Raw genomic sequence first — 20,745 nt, 5'->3', positions numbered from 1 at the left:
TGAACTGGATCAACCGGTTCAGTGAAAAGAGCCAGCTCAAAAGAACGACCACCGATCCGGTTCTCGAATTCAACTCAGTGTCTAAATTATCCAATCGCAGCGGATCCCAAGTAAACAGCTCTCTGTAAAGGAAGATTATCAGTAAATAATAACTTTAATTTCATTCTGTTCCTCACACAAAGCTATCATATTTCTTTATAAGACTTGGAATGTAGTGCATGAGTCATATGGTCTTTTAATGTGCTTTTCAGTAGTTTGTTTTTTATTTAGTTTTTTTGTCATTTTTAAAGATGTGACAGAGTGGAAGCAGCATATATATCTAACAATTCCATATTTTCAGTAAGCAGAATTATCTAATATTTCCAGTTGACCCTTCGCTTAGCAACGGTTGCCCTGCCGCCAGTATTCTGACACTCATTTGCTATTTTCCAATGATAGCCAATGGAAGTAATGTGTGTTTGAGTACATTTAAGTGGGATTTTATAAAAATAATAAAAAATATTTAAAAAACGTTGTTGCCGGGTCATTTGTAATAGTGACACGAGTTACCCAGAGAGGATACATGCAGTGTTTTTCTGTCTTTTTAAAAAAGAAAACAAAAACAAAAACTTTCAGTAAAACTGGAGAAGAGCATAATATGGATCAAACTGTGTCAGCCCTCGTTCCCATTTGCTCCAAGGTAAATTAAAGCTAATAACTGAACGTTAATTAATTTATATATTGATTCAAATCATAGTAAAATTGATAGTAAATAAACAGTTCACAGCATCAAATGTGTTATGAGACGTTATAAACAGCTCTGTTCACTTACACTAATGTGTAATCGCTGACTGTAATAATCGCTTGCCTTGATTCAGATTCACAGTTTACACAGTATTTTTTTTATCAAATTACTGTGTAATTTAACCATTTATTTTACAAAAAAATTCAGATAAATATGCATTACTATTTCACTCTTCATACCAGCCCATGTAAAAATCCATTCCGTTTATGAGAATATTTTGCCAAAAACCACATCGTTAACGCCAATCTTCCATTCATTCCTATGGGGAGATCTGCAGAGCTTGTCAGAGCGAGCAACCATAACCAAGGGGGGCAGAGCTTAGCAAAGGGTGAATGGGTGTCACCATTGCCCTGTTTTGGGCTGATTGATGGATAACTGAGCACTTTTAAAAACAGTACTTTTAGCTACATTTTAAAGGAATGGAACTGTTTTGAAAACAAACTTTCAATCTTAACTTTTCTTGATTCAGGCTTCAAGAATCATGAACTGAACCTAACCGTGAGTACAGTATACTGAATACAGAATCGTGAGATGATTAAATCTTTACACCCCTAAGCATATGGTTTGGAACAACATGATGACGAGTAAATAGTGACAGAATTTTTAGTGAACTATTCCTTTAAGAATGGCATGGAAATGAATAAGGAGGTGGTGACAGATGTTGTCCACTTCATCTTGGACTGAGTGACCAAGACAAATGGTCAGGCCTCCTAACTCTGAGAAAACACATTCTCTTCGGCTCTACAGGAAGCTAGTCCAGAGTACTTTCAATCCGAGCACACAGATGTGCGTTGGCACAGCTCACAGATCAAGTCAGTTTCGGGTGTTTATACAAAATGTCTGGATTGGTCAATCTGCGCCAAATGACGAAGAAAATATGAAGATTAATTTCCAGAAAACGTCATTTTTGGTTTAGTTTGAGCTTTCTGGAAGTCCCTAATGACAAAAGTGAGCTTTGTTGACCACAGAATTTTTCCATAAACAAAATGTGCTTATAATTTCACCCTTTTAGAATCTCACTATGAATCCTGTTGTTAGGTGGTGTGCTTCTCCCTGTGTTGGATGCTTCCAATTTAACAGAAGGAATAGTTTGAATTTTTATGTGTTTCCCAAGTCAACAACATTCTGCTTTGTTTTACTTATGAAAGTCCCTTAAAGCTTTCTATCCTTTCTACACTAATTTGTTCAATGTTTTTTGCATTAATTATAACCACAGCTTTGACATACAATCAGAGAATCTGGTTCACAATCTGGCAAAGACTCAGTAGACTCCACTAAAAATTCTTTGGTGGTTTTATTGAAACAATAGTTTTATAAAACAGCCTGGCCTTTATTTTTTAGAAATGCATCAAAGCACAGGCTGGGAGTTGTCAGCCCTATTAACTCCAGTTATAAGTGCTGTTTTTCCTGTATGTGTGGTGTTCAGTAGTTCATGTGATTTTCTCGTCTAATAAGAGACTGTAATGATTGAGTCTCACTTGGAAATAAAGTGAACGGAATCTTTATGTATATTAGATGAGACACCAGTCCTCATTTAAATTCCAGCCTCTACCTTTCCTGCTCGGCTTGCTTATTTAAAAAAAAAATTGTGCTTGAAAGTTGATCCCAGCCCGCCCCCCATCCCATTTCCCTGCCGGGATTAAGGGGCCTGTGATCCAGGAAATACCTCCACTTGGCTCAAGTGAGATCTCCATGACAACGCGTCAAGGAACCTGCTGTTGAAGGCTCTTCTCTGTCTATCCAAACACTCTCTTTTTTCCCCCTCCATCTCTTACGGATCTGCTCAAGTCAAGTCAAGTCATTTTTATTTGTATAGCGCTTCTCACAACACACATTGTTTGAAAGCAGCTTTACAGAAAATCATGCATTAACAAAAAATGAAACTGTAAAATCTATAAAGTCTTAGTCATTGTGGAGTTTGATTAAATATGTAAATTGTGTATAAAAATTAATTAATTAAACAATAATTGTATTTAGAACCCCTGTGAGCAAGCTGAAGGCGACTTTGGCAAGGAACACAAAACTCTGAGAAACCAGGCTCACTGTGGGGGCCAGTTCCCCTCTGTCTAACCAGCATGAAAATAATGCCAATATTAGTTGTTTATGTGCAGTGCAGGTCATGGTTTAAGATTAGTAAACTAAGTAAGTGTTAAGGTCCAGTGTTTAAAAAAAATATTTTTATGAACTGTAAGATTAATGACTAATGTCTTTGAAGTCCATCCTGGATTAACTGCAGAAGTTCACATAGATGCATTGTCCTTTGTTAGTTGGCTGATGAAGGCTTTTGTTGGCAATTAAATAACAGTATGTATTCCATTTCAAGAGTGTAGTCCATCAATAGACAAATGATGCAGGCAGAGGTCAGTGAGGTGCATTGCAGTTCAACCGGCAAGTCATTTCGATGAGGTTCAGTGGGGTCCATCCTAAATCCAAGGTTCAGGCAGTGGCATATGAATTATCCGATGTCTTACAGTTGGAGTTGGCATCAGTTCATCCTCTGAAGTCCATCGTAAAAAGACTGAAGTGATGTCTGGCTAGCACCAGCTGCATTTAGTCGTCATCACTCACATAACAGTGGAGTCCAACACCAAGCAGGAACGGAGCTGGATCTGGCCGGCTCTGGTAACCTTGGGATATGAATAATATTAGCGTAGATGTCATTCAATTTTATGCAGAGATATAGATCATGATAGATGTTTCTGGTACAGGCAGACCTAACTAAAGCAGCCTAAATGTGAGTTGATGGATAAATTAGGTGTATACCTGACTAAATATGAGTCTTTATTCTAGACTAAGTGAGTTGTGTCTGCGTCCCGAACAGTGTTAGGGAGACTATTCCATAGTTTAGGAGCCAAATAGGAAAAGGATCTAACTTCTTTTGTGGATTTTGATATTCTAGGAACTATTAACAGGCCAGAGTTTTGCGATCGTAATGAACGTGATGGAATATAGCATGGTAGAAGGTCACTTAAGTACTTTGGAGCTAGACCATTCAAAGCTTTGTATGTAGTTAACAGAATTGTAAAATTAATATGAAATTTAACAGGTAGCCAATGTAACGATGATAAAATGGGGCTAATATGGTCATATTTCTTGGTTCTAGTCAGCATTCTGGCTGCTGCATTTTGAACCAATTGAAGTTTATTTATTGAACTTGCTGGACATCCTCCCAGTAATGCATTACAATAAAGTAGTCTTGAGGTCATGAACTCTTGAATTAGTTTTTCGGTATCAGCAACAGAGAGCATGCGTCGTAACTTAGAAATATTTCTTAGGTGGAAGAATGCTGTTCTACAAACATTGGAAATGTGATTTTCAAATGACATATTGGTATCAGATATAACACCAAAGTTCTTCGCTGTTGAAGGCGATGTAACAGTACATTCATCGAGAGTCAAATTATATTTTAGCGGCTTGTTTTTAGAGGTTTTTGGTACAATAATTAGTACCTCTGTTTTGTCAGAATTGAGTAGAAGGAAATTTCTGGCCATCCAATCTTTTATTTCATTGATACACTCGCTAATTTGGAGAATTGTGAAATCTCATCAGGTTTTGAAGAAATATAAAGTTGGGTATCGTCGGCATAACAGTGGAAACTTATTCCACGATTCCTGATAATATACCCCAGGGGAAGCATATACAAGGAGAAAAGCAGAGGCCCTAAAACTGATCCCTGTGTCACTCCATACTTAACTTTTGTTTGATTTGACAATTCCTCGTTTACACATACAAAGTGGTGCGGTCTGATAAATAGGACCAAAACCATGTTAATGCAAGTCCACTAATGCTAACATAATTCTCCAGCCTATTCAAGAGAATGTTGTGATCTATCATGTCGAATGCAGCACTAAGATCTAAAAGCACTAGAAGAAAAATGCAGCTGCGATCAGATGATAAGAGCAAGTCATTTGAAACTATGATAAGTGCAGTCTCTGTTCTGTGATAAGGCCAAAATCCAGACTGAAATTGTTCATATATACTATTTCTCTGTAGAAATGAACATAGTTATACCTTTTCTAGTATCTTCGACATAAACGGGAGATTTGAAATCGGTCTATAATTAGCCAGTTCTCCAGGATCAAGCTGTGGCTTCTTAATAAGTGGTTTGATAACTGCCATTTTAAAGTTTCTTGGAACATGTCCTAAGGATAGCGAGGAGTTAATAATATTAAGAAGAGGTTCTGAGATTACAGGGAATACCTCTTTTAATAGCTTAGTTGGTATTGGATCTAACATACATGTTGTGGCTTTTGATTTTTTTAATAAGTTTTGTTAGCTCTTTATGACCTATGACAGCGAAGGATTGAAGTTGCGTGTGAAGAAAATTATGAGACAATGTTTTCTGAGGTACTGTGACAGATGATTGCATAATTCCAATTTTATTTCTGATTATTTCAATTTTATCAGTAAAGAAATTCATGAAGTCATTACTGTTGTGCTGTGACGGAATATCTGGTTCAATCGATTCTTTATTCCTAACCAATGTAGCCACAGAATGAATAAAAACCTAGGATAGTTGTGGTGATTTTCTATGAGTTTGCTAAAATATGCTGACCTGGCAGCTTTTAGTGCCTGTCTGTAGCTACAGACACTATCCTTCCATGCACTGTGAAATCCTCTAATTTTGTATTCTTCCACTTGCACTCCATTTTCCAAGCTGCTCTCTTGAGAGCATGAGTGTGATCATTGTACCATGGTGCGGGGCTTTTTTCTTGAATTGTCTTTAATCGAAGGGGGGCGACAATATCAAGGGTGCTAGAGAAGACTGTATTTATATTTTCTGTTATTTCATCAAGTTCTTCTAGACTTTTTGGTTTACTGAGTATGTGAGACACTTCTGGAAGTTTATTAGTGAAGCTATCTTTAGTGGTCGAAAGAATAGTTCTACCTGAATGATAGCGTGGTGTAGATTGAGTGACATTAGCTGATCGCAGCAAACAAGAGATGAGGTAATGATCTGAGATGTCATCGCTCTGCGGTAGAATTTCTATAGTATCAACATCAAATCCATATGACAGAATTAAATCTAGCGTATGATTACGGCGATGAGTTGGTCCTGTCACATTTTGTCTGACTCCAAGAGAATTAAGAATATTGATAAATGCTAATCCCAATGTGTCATTTTCATTATCTATGTGAATGTTGAAGTCACCAACAATTAAAGCTCTATCTACATTACCTACTAGATCTGATAGAAAATTAGCAAATTCACCAAGGAAATCTGAGTACGGCCCGGGTGATCTATATACTGTAGCAAGGGTAAAAGACGACAGAGTATTTTCTTCTCTCGCATTGTTAGGAAACATTGCGGAGGACAAAAGGTACAGATTAGTTTGTTTGACAATTAAGGTAACTTTAGGTTGGTGGGAGTTCTCTCTGAAGAGGGAATGTCATTTTTTTTGTTTTTTGGCTTTTGTTTGTATGTATTGAAACTCAGCCCGATTAGCTGTTATGGGCCATGAGAGGTTTCATTTTTTTCCTTCAAAACCTTCAAGCGTTGAGCAAACGTCAAAAATTTGAACAATATTGAATTCTTGGGTAAATCTCATGAAAACATGTCATGGGTCATATTTTAACCCAAAATCAAAATAAAAAAATAAGAAATTATATTTTGCATAAATAAAAAAGCATTTTTAGAACCATTAAGATATTGTGCATTGTGACATTGTTTTCATAATTAAGCACATTTCCCCCAGTTCTCATTACCATAATACAAAAAAATCTAATTATCATTACTGTAATGTGAAAAAAAGAATATTATTATATACTGATGAAGTATGATATATTCAATTGCAAAAATATTTATACATGGTAATATTTGTTCTACTGCCTGAAATTTATGCTGATTTTAGTCAAAAAAAAAAAAAAGTAAACAATATAGTGTTTTGTTTTGTTTTTTACTAGAATGAAATAAAAGTTTACAGAGTTACAGGAATGAGAATCATCATGGGAATTACAAAAAACTTAAAACAGCAAAACGTTTGGACACATTACGGTAATATTATGCACATACGGCCACAAGTAATTTATTACATTTAATAAAAGGGGCACAGTGGCTTCAACTTCCATTTTTATTACTATTTTGTGTCAGTTTCCCTAGAAATGACGAATTTGTTCTCTTGAACACATGGAATAGAAAGGCTGCATTATTTGCTAATTGTTTTTGTGATAATCTGTTTTTTTTTTTCATTTATTAAATTATTAAATTTGCAACTTCAATGTAAACATAGCTACTGAGACTTGGGGGGGAGGTGAGCTCTTGTGACATGGGCCAGTTGGAGAGTTGAAACACGTAGAAACTCGCTTAAAACATTAAAAACAGCTTAGTAATGTGCTAGCATCATGGCGGCGAGTTTTGCATGGAAAAGGACCACTCATTTTCTTCTTGTTTTTTAACCTTTTATTATTGTATCAGGGATGAGCAACAAACATGTTGTGACTTGATTCGTCTTCTTTGAATGGTCTTTTCTCTCTGTTCGGTAGTCTTTAAGCTGTGGATTGCATCAGGGGTTGAGTGGTGAATTTGTTAGACAGCTCCCCAGTGTGTTTGTGCGTCTGAATGTGATTTAAGCGTGGGCAACGCTCTGAAAGGCGTCCTGGAGTGGAGCCCACAGTGACTCATGCGTTCTCACTGTCCAGCACTCTGTGATGGATGGATACATATACTTTGTGCTTGGATCACTGGTGAGATATTTTATCTAAAACAAGAATCTTGGCTTGGTGTAATCAAAATATTGAATAAATAACAGCAAATTATCATTCCCTTAGTAAAGCCCATAAAACCTCTATCACTAAGAGCTTTTTGCTTCCTGTCTAGTTGGGCATAAAGCCATGTTAATGCATGTTAGCATTCTGATTCTACTAAAACCCCATTAAAACATACATTCTGATATACAGAATGATATTCTGATCTTAATAAGGGGGTGTATGAACCTGTCGATTGTGTCACAGGTCACACCGTAGCATCTTCCGAGGACGAAGATGACGATGAGTCATCGTCTGAAGAAAACAAGCCGTCAAGCAGCCAGGAGCTCTTACGTAAATATTGCCCCCATTTTGTATCAAAGAATGAATTGACAATCGGTCACTGTTATAAAATTGATACAATTTTTTTTCCTCTGTAGCGATGGCACCCCACTGGGCCCAACCTGAAAAGATGGAAAAAAAGCTTCATGCTGTACCAGCCAGCAAAACAGTGAAATTTCGATGTCAGGCTGAGGGAAATCCAACCCCTAAACTTCGCTGGCTCAAGAATGGTAAAGAGTTCAAAAGGGACCAGCGCATCGGGGGCTACAAGGTAACCTGCCACTGTAGTCAGGCCTTTTTTTTAAAAATCAACATTTTAAGCCATTTCTGTGCAAATACATTATGATCAAGATAAATATCAAATATTGGCGAAAGGCTGATAAATATTGAGATTAGAGGTCGACCGGTAGTGGATTTTGCCGATACCGATAAGTAAGGTGGTGGGAAAGGCAGATAACTGATTTATTGGGCGATAGTTTTTAAAATCGATTTTTAGAATCTTTCCTTACTATGACGGGCACAGAAAAAGAGTCCTAAATTAATCGTGGCACTTTTAAGTATAAACAAGCCAAAAATACTTATTTTGAAATGAAGAAATTATGGAAAAAACTATCGGCACAGGTTTTTGCTGATAACGATAGTTCCAAAAAGCAACTATTGGCACCGATTAGTCGGTAAAACCAATACCTCTAATCAAGATTGAGAATATATATTCTTTTTTTTGCTATATTGTCGATAGTGAAACTACAGTATATAGCTCACCAGAGAAGCTTTCCAACACTTAAGCATTTGTACAGAAACATACATTGACCACAAGCAGAAAAATTTGGGTTTGCTGTCCTTGTTGCTTTTGCAAGTCTCACATTTGGCTTTTGCATTCATATATAACTATAAGACATAAAGATAACACAATATTTCATGTCTCCTTCCTCTCTCAGCTGCGTGAACACATGTGGACTATAATCATGGAGTCAGTGGTGCCCTCAGACAAGGGCAACTATACCTGTCTGGTGGAGAACGACTACGGAAGCATCAGTCACACCTATCAGCTGGATGTAGTGGGTCAGTCATGTCTCGCATCTTTAATACGTATTACACTATATATATGACACTTAGAGGAATGTTCCGGGTTCAATACAAGTTAAGCTCAATCAACAGCATTTGTTGTATAATGTTGATTACCACATCAACAAAATTAATTTCGACTCATCCCTCATTTTCTTTAAAAAAATAAAAATAAAAATGGAGGTTACAGTGAGGCACTTACAATGGAAGTGAATGGGGTCAATTTTTGGAGGGTCTAAAAGCAGAAATGTGAAGCTTAAAATTTTATAAAAGCACAATAATTACAATATTATTACAATAATTCTTCTGTTAAAACTCATGTATTATTTGAGCTGTAAAGTTTTTTAAATTGTAATTTGTAGAGTCGCTTTAGGATATTAGGCTTTGTTGACATTGCATTGTCATGGCAACAAATATGTAAAGTTGGCTATAACTTTACACAGAAAAGGTTAGTAACTTTTATCATGTGATGTGATTTTATCACACTAAAATCATGTTAACACGCATTTACGTCTTGTGGCTAAACTTTTGAAAATGTGAGTATTTTAACATAAAAAATGGTTCCCATTCATTTCCATTGTAAGTGCCTCACTGTAACCCAGATTTTTGGTAATAAATATTATGCTATAAATGCTGTCGATTAATCTTAACTTCTATTGAAGTGATGTGCGTTATTCTTCAACATTAAAATACTTTGACCAGTGGTGGACAGAGGGAGTGTTCTGACATTTTTTATTTTGAAACAATTGATATTTTTGCAATAATATATATATAATGTCGTCACCTTTATCTATTGCAAAATTTTCCAATAAAAAACAAAATTATCTAACAAACCTCTGTGTATAATGCAGAACGGTCTCCACACAGACCCATCCTATATGCTGGTCTTCCTGCAAACCGTACGGCTGTCGTCGGCAGTGACGTAGAGTTTGTATGTAAGGTTTTCAGTGACCCTCAGCCTCACATCCAATGGCTCAAACACATGGTAGTGAACGGAAGCCAACTCGGACCTGATGGACTACCTTACGTACGCGTCCTAAAGGTAAAAAAAAGCACTCGAGGAGTGTTCATTTAAAATGTACTTTTTCACTTTAAATTTGAAAGTGAAATGCAGTGACAAGCAGTGTATATTACTAAAACGATATCTTAATGTTTTAATGGGACATGTATGACGTTGCTCAAGTCAGACTCAGGGCACCTACACACTAGAGAAAGCTGTGACAGAGAGTTTGAAGGATTGGAACGTGTAAAGTGTGTTTTGAGGGTGTGGAAAGAGCAAGTCAGCTTGATTCAAGCTGGAATACAGCTAACCTTCCTCTGTGTCATTCTCATTGGTCAATGGATGCCTCCGTCAAATTGGATGCAGCTACATTTTGGCCGTATGATGAGCATTACTTTCGCAAATCCCCTACATCCTTGCGACACACCATCCCCATTGAAACTGATGGATTCGTAATGTTCTCTAGTGTATAGGCGCCCTTAGTTGTAACTGTTCCATATAAATGATCCACAGATATTTGGATGCTAAATAACACCTTAAGATGATCAGTGGATTGGTATTGGATTTCATGAACTTGGTCTTTTGTTGTCTCCAGCACTCGGGGGTCAATAGCTCGGACACCCAGGTGCTGACGCTCTACAATATCACAGAGGAAGAGGGTGGCGAATATATTTGCAAAGTGTCCAATTATATAGGAGAAGCCAATCAGTCAGCCTGGTTAACTGTCCTTAGATATGACGTACAAGGTAATTTAACCACTGGCTAGAGGTAGAGGTTTTTGCTTTGGGTTTCTCTTTCATGCTTTGGGTTCTCCTGTCCCATAATGCCATGGAAACTCCCAGTTGATCCCTTATCGGGGATTGGAACCAAACCCATGGCGATCATTTCCTCGCTATGGATTAGGTCTTTCTGGTGAGCGCTCCATGTTGCCTGCCTGATGTGGGTGAAGGTAATTTGAAGGTGATGGTGCTGGGCAGCATTGTTTGATCTCTCTACAGGTGATTGGTCAGTGCTCTAGATCAGTGGTTCCCAATCTTGGTCCTGAAGTACCCTCAAGACCAGCACATTATGGGTGTCTTCCTTATTTAACACACCCAGTTCAGGTCATGGAGCCACTACTAACAAGCTGATGAGTTGGATCAAGTGTGTTAGATTATGGAAACATCCAAAATGTGCAGTTTTAGGGGTTCTCCAGGACCAAGAATGGAAAACTGCTCTAGGTGGGTTTCCAAGCTTTGGGATCTTCTAACTGGTTTCAACCCCAACCAGATAGAGGCAACAAGAACCTTCAGCCTCTTCGAGATCAATGTGGTCCTGGTTTCCTCTTCTTTCCCCTCACCTCTTGGGCCTTGGGTCTGCTTTTCTCGTTCTCTTCCAGACCGCTGGCCTCAACACCACTGACAAGGAGATGGAGGTGTTCCAGTTGAGGAATGTGTCCTTTGAGGATGCTGGGGAGTACACTTGCTTGGCGGGCAATTCTATTGGGGTCTCCCATCAGTCAGCATGGTTGACCGTTGTCAAAGGTATCCGGCGACTTTTTCCTGTCCTTTTTCGACCTCTCCCGCTTTCACTTTCCTTCTCGTCCATCGCTCCGAACAGTGCCCGTTGGTTTGTGTCATTCACCAGAGTTTCAGGTGAACCATGTTTGAGTCAAAGATCATTTACTTGAATATCACTTAGATGGTGTAGGTTTTGTGCCTTTCCCGAAAGACAAGGCACTTCACAGATACGTGTGTGTGGCTGTCTGTTGCTTCCTCTGCAGGTGCAAAACTATTCATGCATTCAGCACCTGCATGCTGAGTAGACCAAACATTTGGATTCTAGTGAAATCTCCCCCTTTAGGAGTGTCAGCTTACTAAGGGGTCTTCAGCGTGCTTGACTTTCTGTTGACCTTGCGAATGACACCAGTTACGGCACTGTTTCAACTCCTTTACTTTTCCCTAAACTTGTTTCCTCTCTCTATCCTGCTATTTGTTTTTTTAATGAGCGGTTATTGCACACCAAGTCATCTTAACTCAGATTTAATTAGTTTATGTTGATTTTAAGAGAAGTCAGACAATGATTTGGGTGCACTTTCCTTGAAGATTTTGCATAAATAAAATGCTATAGTTTTGTGATTATAATATGACCTCATTGTTGCTTGGTGCTGCATTGTCATTGCGTCATTAAAACATTTACTAATATACACTACCGGCCAAAGTTTTGAAACACTTGACTGAAATGTTTCACATGATCTTAAAAATATTTTGATCTGAAGGCGTATGCTTAAATGTTTGTAGACAAAAATATAATTGTGCCACCATATTCATTTATTTCATTATAAAACTAAAATTTAATTAAAAAAAACAAGGTTTTGAAATTGATGACTTGGACCAAATAATAAAGAAAATCAGCCAATAAGTGCCCAACATAGATGGGAACTCCTTCAATATTGTTTAAAAAGCATCCCAGGGTCATACCTCAAGAAGTTGGTTGAGAAAATGTCAAGAGTACATGTCTGCAAATTCTAGGCAAAGGGTGACTACTTTGAAAATGCTAAAATATAACACAGTTTTGATTTATTTTGGATTTTATTTAATCACAACATAGATCCATTTATGTTATTCCATAGTTTTGATGACTTTACTATTATTCTAAATGTGAAAGAAAAAAATAAATATTCTAATAAAGAATGAGTAAGTGTTTCAAAACTTTTGACTGGTAGTGTATATAGCTGATGTCATTTTCGTATATCTTCTGACTTCTTGATTTTATTTCAACCACTGCAGATTATTGCAGAAGAACTGGACTCCATATGAATGATGCTGCAGTTTAAAAGAATATTCTGGGTTAAACACAAGTTAAGCTTAATCAACAATATTTCTGGTATAATGTTGATAACTACAAAACGTTTAGACTCTCCTTTAATTAAAAACAAGCAAAAACTGTGTTTACATTAAAGCACTCACAGTGGAAGTGAATGGGGCCAATCCATTAAAATACACACCGTTTCAAAAGTATAGCCACAAGACATAAACATTATATGTGTTAACAAGATTTTAGTTTGATAAAGTGTTTACCAGATTTTGCCAGCATTATGTCATCATGACAACAACAATACACCTAATTTTCACAGATAAGATTAGTAAGTGATTTTTATCACCTTAACATCATATTAACATGTATAATGTTTACATCTCGTGGCTATACAATGTGTGTTTTAAAGGCATAGTTCACCCATAAATGAAAATTCTCTCATCATTTACCCAGCCTCATACTATTCCAGATGTGTATGACTTTTATATTTTCTTCTGCAGAACACAAATGATTATTTTTAGAAGAATATTTTATCTCTGTAGGTCCATACAATGCAAGTATTCCCATTCACTTCCATTGTAAGTGCCGTAATTTAACCACAAATTTTACATTTTTTAATAAACATGGAACGAGTCAATAATTTTTTGTGGTAATCAACATTATGCCACAAATGCTGTCGATTGAGCTTAGCTTGTATTAAATCCAGAACATTCCTTAAATAATTTTCTATCAATGCCTGTGTATCTTGCCGTGTGTCTCTTTGGCCTCCCAGGACAATTTGGCCGGGATGGTTCCATTTCATACTCATGCAAGGGATGGCTGCAGCCTCACACCAATGGAGAATGTGGAGTGAAATCCTACGCCACAAAGGAGCCATTATGTGGCCACAAAAGGAGCTTGTGCTCTCCTCTTAGTGCCAATAGTGCCAAATGCACTGGTTGAAATTAAACAGAGCTCAGTGTGAGTGTGTATATGTGTGGATACGTGTGTGCCTGTCACCAGTGTCTACCAGTGTGTGTCAGGCCAAAGTACCATTTAACACTGTCGACACAGTTACTGAGGTGTTATTGAGGTCAGTTGACAGTGTACAAGTGGATTTAAGTGGAATTCAGCATCACTATCATTATTTCTTATACTTTGGGTTAGGGATTTGAACAAGTTTTGTAGTAATTTGTAGTGACTGACCTTCATGTTCTATTTGCCCCATAAGCACCCACGGCTCCCTCTGCAGTGCCCAGCCAGTCCTACCTGGAGGTGTTGATCTACTGTGTTGGATTCTTCCTCATCTTCCTCATGGTGGGAATTGCCACCATAGTCAAAGTCCGCAGCTCCTCCAAGAAGAGCGACTTTAACAGCCAGCTGGCCGTTCATAAGCTGGCCAAAAGCATTCCTCTCCGCAGACAGGTAAACCGAATGTAGATAATAGTCTAGATTTCCCTGGTGGGTCAAAAATCTCAACCAGCCTAAACTAGTTAGCTTTTTTCCAGCAAGATTGACATACTGTTATCCAAAGACAGGCCCTGTTTTCCTTGTGCTTTACTAAGCCCCTTAAAAATACCCCTGGATTATTTTCATTCTACAGGTGTCAGTGGAATCCAGTTCTTCTCTGAACTCTGGTATGATGTTGGTAAGACCTTCACGGCTCTCCTCCAGTGGGACCCCAATGCTGTCAGGAGTCTCAGAGTACGAGCTGCCCCACGACCCAAGCTGGGAGGTGCCCAGAGAGAGGTATGCCCACTGATCCCACAGATCCAATATTTTATCCTTTCTTTCTTCTTTTTCTCTGCAGTTGGGTCACTGGCAACTTTTAACTCATTTAGCCATTTCTGTGCATCTGTTTGTAACAGGCTAGTGCTTGGGAAACCTCTAGGAGAGGGCTGCTTTGGGCAGGTGGTGATGGGCGAAGCCATTGGACTGGACAGAGACAAGCCCAACCGTGTGACAAAAGTAGCCGTTAAGATGCTGAAATGTAAAGTTTTTTTGGAGCCGATTACCAGCCTTAAATTAATAGTTCAACCTAAAACATTGTCAATCTCCAAAAAGGACAAAAAAATACCCTGAAGTTTGTCTATATGACTTGTGCGCTTTATTCCAAGTCTTCTTAAGCCATACAACAGCTTGGCGTGAGGAACAGACAAAGATGTATAATCTTCCACATTGCCGAAGCTTTTAAGTCTCTTGCACCTATTAAAAATTGCCGCTTCTAGACACATTGCAATGGGTTCGATGTCATTGATGACAAACACCATTGGTTCTTGCAATTTCTTGCCAAGGGGAAGATTTTCAGACCAGATAATGTTAGCAATTGACTGTTTACTTGTGTTCAGTAATACCTGTTTTGCATGTTTTCATTAGCTGATGCCACCGAGAAGGACCTGTCTGACCTCATCTCAGAGATGGAGATGATGAAGATGATTGGAAAACACAAGAACATCATCAACCTGCTCGGAGCTTGTACTCAAGATGGTAAGAGTCCATATGAGATTGCTTCCAATCATGTGGCATTAAGTTTAAAGGAGACCTCTCTCAGGAGACAGATTATTCCTTTTCTCTTGCTGATGTTTCTTCTCTCTCCAGGCTCTCTTTATGTCATTGTGGAATACGCATCTAAAGGAAACCTGCGGGAATATCTGCGTGTCCGTCGGCCCCATGGCATGGAGTACTGTTACAATCCAGATCAGGTGCACGTGGAGAGCATGTCAATCAAAGACTTGGTCTCCTGTGCCTACCAGGTGGCTCGTGGCATGGAGTACTTGGCATCCAAAAAGGTACGTCAAGTGTTCGTCAAGCCATTTAATGGGGTTCGGTTGAAAAAAGAAAGGGATATTTTCATCCACAATGCATAATAACAGGGCCTGAGACAAATACTTACAATGTTTGTACTTTCTCCTGAACAGTGTATCCACAGAGACTTGGCAGCACGCAATGTACTTGTAACAGAGGACAATGTAATGAAGATAGCAGACTTCGGTCTGGCTCGGGACGTTCATCACATAGATTACTACAAGAAGACCACAAATGTAAGCAGTCAGTTCTCCAAACAGTCAATTTATGACTAGAATCGTAAAAATTAAGTAACATTTTTTTACATCTTTTCTTCAGGGTCGACTGCCTGTGAAATGGATGGCACCTGAAGCTTTGTTCGACAGGATTTACACTCATCAAAGTGACGTGTAAGACATTCCATTTGTTTTCCATTCCAGTATATCCTCAGATAAGTACTCATACTTCAGAAAAGTTCATTTTTAACCACAGTTCTTGGTTATATTTTGGTTCTGACTGAGTCCTTTCGTGTTGTAGGTGGTCTTTTGGGGTTCTTCTGTGGGAGATCTTCACCCTTGGGGGCTCACCTTATCCTGGAGTGCCCGTGGAAGAGCTCTTCAAGCTACTGCGAGAAGGTCACCGCATGGACAGACCCTCAGCCTGCACTCAAGAGCTGTACGACCTGTTCAGATATTTTAATTAGTGACAAGACAAGATGTTTCTGAATTTAAATTAATAAAAATCGTTTTGAAATTTGTTTTTGAAAAAAAAAATAAATAAAAAAATAAAAAAATAATATATATATATATATATATATATATACAGGTTTTATTTAAAGACATCATGAAACTTAATTTGCAATGCATTTAACCTCCATAATGTAACATAATTTGGAGTGAATCAGACTATTCAGGGAATTAGTTTTATAAATTGTTTTATCCACCCAGATTTGATTGAATTGTGAAAATGGGATACTTTTATTATTGTTTAATGGGTATTTTTCCCCCGCTCTTGGTTACAACAACAGAAACCAAAGAATTGTTTCAGAGGCAATAAGACAATAAGACCATGGACTATTATTATGAAAGTAAATGGGGTCAATTTTTATTTCTTGCTGCCTTTTAATTATTGATAGGGATAAATGACACCGTTATGCAATTTTTATTTTTCAGATACCTGATGATGAAAGACTGCTGGCATGCGGTTCCCACGCAAAGGCCTACTTTTAAACAGCTGGTTGAGGACCTTGATCACACCCTGTCTTTTATATCCAATCAGGTAAACCCAGAGGACCTGCTCATTTAGGCTTTGCTCCAATACCTAGTGAGCTGCCTTGCTATCTACATTGCCAGCTACCTTATCGAAATAGATCCTTATAAGTGACTGATGTTGTCATGTGCAGCAACTCCGTTTATAGCCTTTCACAAACACTTTACATGAATAACATGTATCTCGGGTTGAGAGACTTGACTAGCGCTCACAGTGTATTCCAACAGACTCCATGTATTCCATGACGTTAGCATGTTGCTAAGCTAACAATACTCGATACTATAATAAGCACGAAATATAGCATACGAAAACATGAGGCGAAATAGCACATTTTTACTAATATGGAACTTTTTCCTACTGATAGTGTTTAGTACTAAAAGAAAACATTTCAAAAATATATATTTCTCTCAGCTCCATCAACCATCTTGGATTTGTCACAATGCACTTTGGGAGTGCCTTATGCACAAAGGATATATGCGATGCTGCCTTAGAATTTGGCCAAAATATTCTAAGGTGTCTTAAAAGGCAACCTAATTTTGTTGCCTACTATTTGGAAATGCCTTGACGTTTTTATTCATTTGCTGCCCAAAATGTTACCTAGGTAGGCAGCTCACTAGGCTTTGAAACAGGGCTATTGTCTGAGGAATCTAGCCTCATGGCTACTGGCCTCACTCCCACCAATCAAAGGGACAGTTCACCCAAAAATGAAAATTCTATCATTTACTCACCCTCATGCCATCCAAGATGTGTGACTTTTTTTCTTCTGCTGAACACAAACGAAGATTTTTAGAAGAGAATGGTGGCTAGAACTCTTAAGGAATTTTCATTTTTGGGTGAACTATTCCTTTAAGAAAAAAAAAACAGTGTACCATCTCAAAATGTTCTGTGCTTTACTTGTAGGAGTATCTGGACCTCTATGTGCCCCTGGACCCTATTTACTCTCAGGTCATCCTGAATGAACGTAACTCTACCTGCTCATCCGAACAGGACTCGGTCTTCTTACGAGAGTCTGAACCCGAATATCCCTGCATCCCCCCGTCAGTTCCCCCTCAACACATAGTCCGTTCCTACAAAAAACGCTGAAGGCAGAGAGCACATGGACCTCAGTCACAGATATATCTGTCTTCCTTTCTGCTTCCTTTTACTCATAAACTCTACATGCTCAGAGACTGAGAAGATCAGCCTAGGCCGTTATAGCACAGATACGCAAGCAGGAGGTGGTGTTTCACACATGTAGACTCTCGAAATCAAGACTGATTAGAACTGCACAGGAGTCTTGGGATGGTCTCCAAGGGACAGGTGGTGTTTTGTCGAACTTTTGCCTCTGTTTGTCCCCGATATTCTTCAGAGGCCTTGATGTTCGCATACAAGATGTTCCAAAAGCATCATCAAAGGATTTTGTTCAGCAATGAACTCAAATGTGGTGAAGAAATAATTGCAAGTGTTACCAATTAAAGTATGCTGCCTTTGTAAAGGTGGATAAATTGTACAATTATGAAATTATATTAACACTATTGTTTTATATTACTATTATAATTATTATTATTTTTGTATGAGCTTGTTCATTCCCTACTCTGTTTAAAGGTGAAGTGTGTAATTTCTGCACCACTAGCATCATCAAACGGAGTTGTGAATGTTTTCAAACATGTTTCCTGATTACTCCGCCAGTCTGCCATATGGCGGATTTAGGCATGGGCAACATGGGCAGTTGCCCAGGGCGGCATCTTGCGGGGGGTGGCACGAGGCACCCACATAGACCCGTTCCGTCAATAACTTTGGGGGTGTGTTGAAGTGGGTTTCGCCCAGGGCGCCATACAAGCTAGAACCGCTACTGTGGTGGATAAAACAGAGCCCCAAACTGGTTGAGCCAATGTTGCTCTGTCGGGTTGGTCGGGATGCTCAAACAAACAAAGCAATGTTGGAAAGTGCCACAGTTTACACTTGGAGAATCAACCTATGAATGTCTTATGTCTTATATTCAATAAAAAAAAAAATTACATGCATCACCTTTAAGAAACATAATCTGTAACACAGATTTATGGGATAGTTGCTAAGTGTTCACATAAGCTACAAATGAAATCTGTTACTCATTGCTTGCAGTTACAGTTGTAAGGTTCAAATAAAATTTGTCTGGTGTTGTCCTGTAGCACAATATTCCAGTAGTGTGAATGAATGTTTATTAGTTGTTTATGTTGCCTGGGTATTATGAAATTGCTGGAATACAGATACCTGTTTAGTACCAGCTGGAGATTTGACAATCTCTTAGCATGTTCCACCAGTTGTAGTCTGTATCATACGTTTACATCAGTTTCAAAACACAGTATGTCTGTAGCTTCTCTGTTTATCATTTTCTGATAGATTTTCAAACCACAGGGTTTATATGACGAGGAATTTGTAACAAAAAAAAAAATGATTATTATTAACTTGTTATGAGAAAGGACGTACATTAGTTCTCTGATAGAATTTTTCAATGCTTGTATGATTATGTGAATTTTGAGGCAGTGGCCATGCACTTATATTCCGGCTATCAGTGAGCTGACTGATATTGCCATTCCTGCGGGAATATAAATAAAAATGTTATATATATATAAAAATGATCTGAGGCATGGGTTGATTTGTAAAACTGAGTGTGTATTTGTGTACTCTGCAAAAAAATAAATAGAAAAGATCAGTATTTTTTTGCCATTTTTTTCTAATAAAAAATATCTAAACATCTTTAAAAACAAGATAAAAGATGTGCAAGATAATAAGACTTATTTTCAGAGACTATATCTAAAATGCACTTTATTTACCCCATTGGCAAATTGGGTTTTAACAAAATTTACTGAGGTTTACTTTTAAAACAAGGTAAAAGGATTTGCCAATTGGGTTGTAAAAAGAAAAAAACTTGAATCAAGATATATCCTCCAAAAAACAATCTTATTTACCAGCAAACACCCAACATTCCCCTAACGCTAGTTTATGGTTCCCATTTGGATATGTTTGAGAAGTTTTTTTTTTTTTTTTTTTACCATATTAAAATATCCAAACATTGTTAAAACAAGATTTACAAAATGTATGAAACAAAACTTTATGTGAAAAGCAAAATTGTGAAAGATGAGACTTTTTTTAGTGAATATATTTAGAATTAAGTTTATTTTTCTTTGATTTTTCTAGATCTAACAAATATTTACTGAGGCTTGTTTTTTAAACAATTAAAAACTATTTGCCAATGGGGTAAATAAATAAATAAATAAATAAATAAAATTCAACATATAGGCTATTATTTGCAAACAAATCTATTACCCAACAAACAGATAACATTCCACTAACGTTAGTTTATGGTTCCAATTTGCTTCTTTTTTTTTTTCTTTTTTTTCTTTTTTTGTTTAAACCAATTACTAACAATCTTGGAACTTTCTCTTTAGGTTGTATTTTTGAAAACCATAAACTATGTCCCCAGAATGTTCTGGAAATGTTAGTTTATGGTTATCAAAAATACATATTGGTTAAATATAACCATTAGTAATATATAAAAACATTGTAACTTGGGTAAGTTTATCTAACACAATTTTGCTCCTCAAGTGAATTAATCTTGTTTCAAGGATGTTTAAAAAAAAAAAAAAAAACATTTTTTCTTCATGAAAACAGCGCAAAAGTACTGATAAGGAAGACAATTCTTTGCAGTGTGTGCATCAAAGAGATCACATTTGTATATGCAGCATTTGCACGGCAGAAATAAATACACAGTGTAACAAATTTTTTTTTTTTTTTTGGTTCCTGGGTAGTAAGTGTTATTTCCTAATTGCTTATGCCTCAAAAGTATAGAAAATGGTTATTATTCCCCACAAACTTTGCTTTTGTGACTAAGACAGTGATATTTTGAAATTGACCTATTTCCAGTGAGAAAATGGGTGAATTTGTGTCTTTTCGTTCACATAAAGTCAAAAAAAAAAACAACATAAGAATCCAAATGAACATGTATTTATACTAAAGTAATATTCAAAGCTGTGCTGGTCCATAATAGTAACAAGTACCCGTCTCTTCCCTTTGCTCAATCGGT

At 37.4% G+C, this 20,745-nt stretch overlaps 1 protein-coding gene across 1 annotated transcript in view; it reads left to right on the top strand.

Annotated features, from left to right (window-relative positions):
• Positions 1-19,370, top strand: part of LOC127432858 (fibroblast growth factor receptor 1-A-like) — a 28,326-nt gene extending 8,956 nt beyond the window's left edge. Inside the window, exons 3-17 of the mRNA XM_051684335.1 lie at positions 7,736-7,822; positions 7,909-8,081; positions 8,749-8,872; positions 9,727-9,917; positions 11,254-11,398; positions 13,882-14,075; positions 14,254-14,399; positions 14,519-14,640; positions 15,027-15,137; positions 15,249-15,439; positions 15,569-15,691; positions 15,774-15,844; positions 15,972-16,109; positions 16,607-16,712; positions 17,604-19,370. Coding sequence (XP_051540295.1) covers positions 7,736-7,822; positions 7,909-8,081; positions 8,749-8,872; positions 9,727-9,917; positions 11,254-11,398; positions 13,882-14,075; positions 14,254-14,399; positions 14,519-14,640; positions 15,027-15,137; positions 15,249-15,439; positions 15,569-15,691; positions 15,774-15,844; positions 15,972-16,109; positions 16,607-16,712; positions 17,604-17,786 — 2,105 coding nt within the window. The 3' untranslated portion in view covers positions 17,787-19,370. The remainder of the gene's footprint in view (positions 1-7,735; positions 7,823-7,908; positions 8,082-8,748; positions 8,873-9,726; positions 9,918-11,253; positions 11,399-13,881; positions 14,076-14,253; positions 14,400-14,518; positions 14,641-15,026; positions 15,138-15,248; positions 15,440-15,568; positions 15,692-15,773; positions 15,845-15,971; positions 16,110-16,606; positions 16,713-17,603) is intronic.
• The last annotated feature ends 1,375 nt before the right edge of the window (positions 19,371-20,745 follow it).

Source organism: Myxocyprinus asiaticus, chromosome 42 (assembly GCF_019703515.2).
Source record: "Myxocyprinus asiaticus isolate MX2 ecotype Aquarium Trade chromosome 42, UBuf_Myxa_2, whole genome shotgun sequence".
NCBI classification, from domain to species: Eukaryota; Metazoa; Chordata; class Actinopteri; order Cypriniformes; family Catostomidae; genus Myxocyprinus; species Myxocyprinus asiaticus.
Note: the sequence above shows the minus strand (reverse complement) of the source record. Positions and strands in the feature narration are given on the sequence as shown.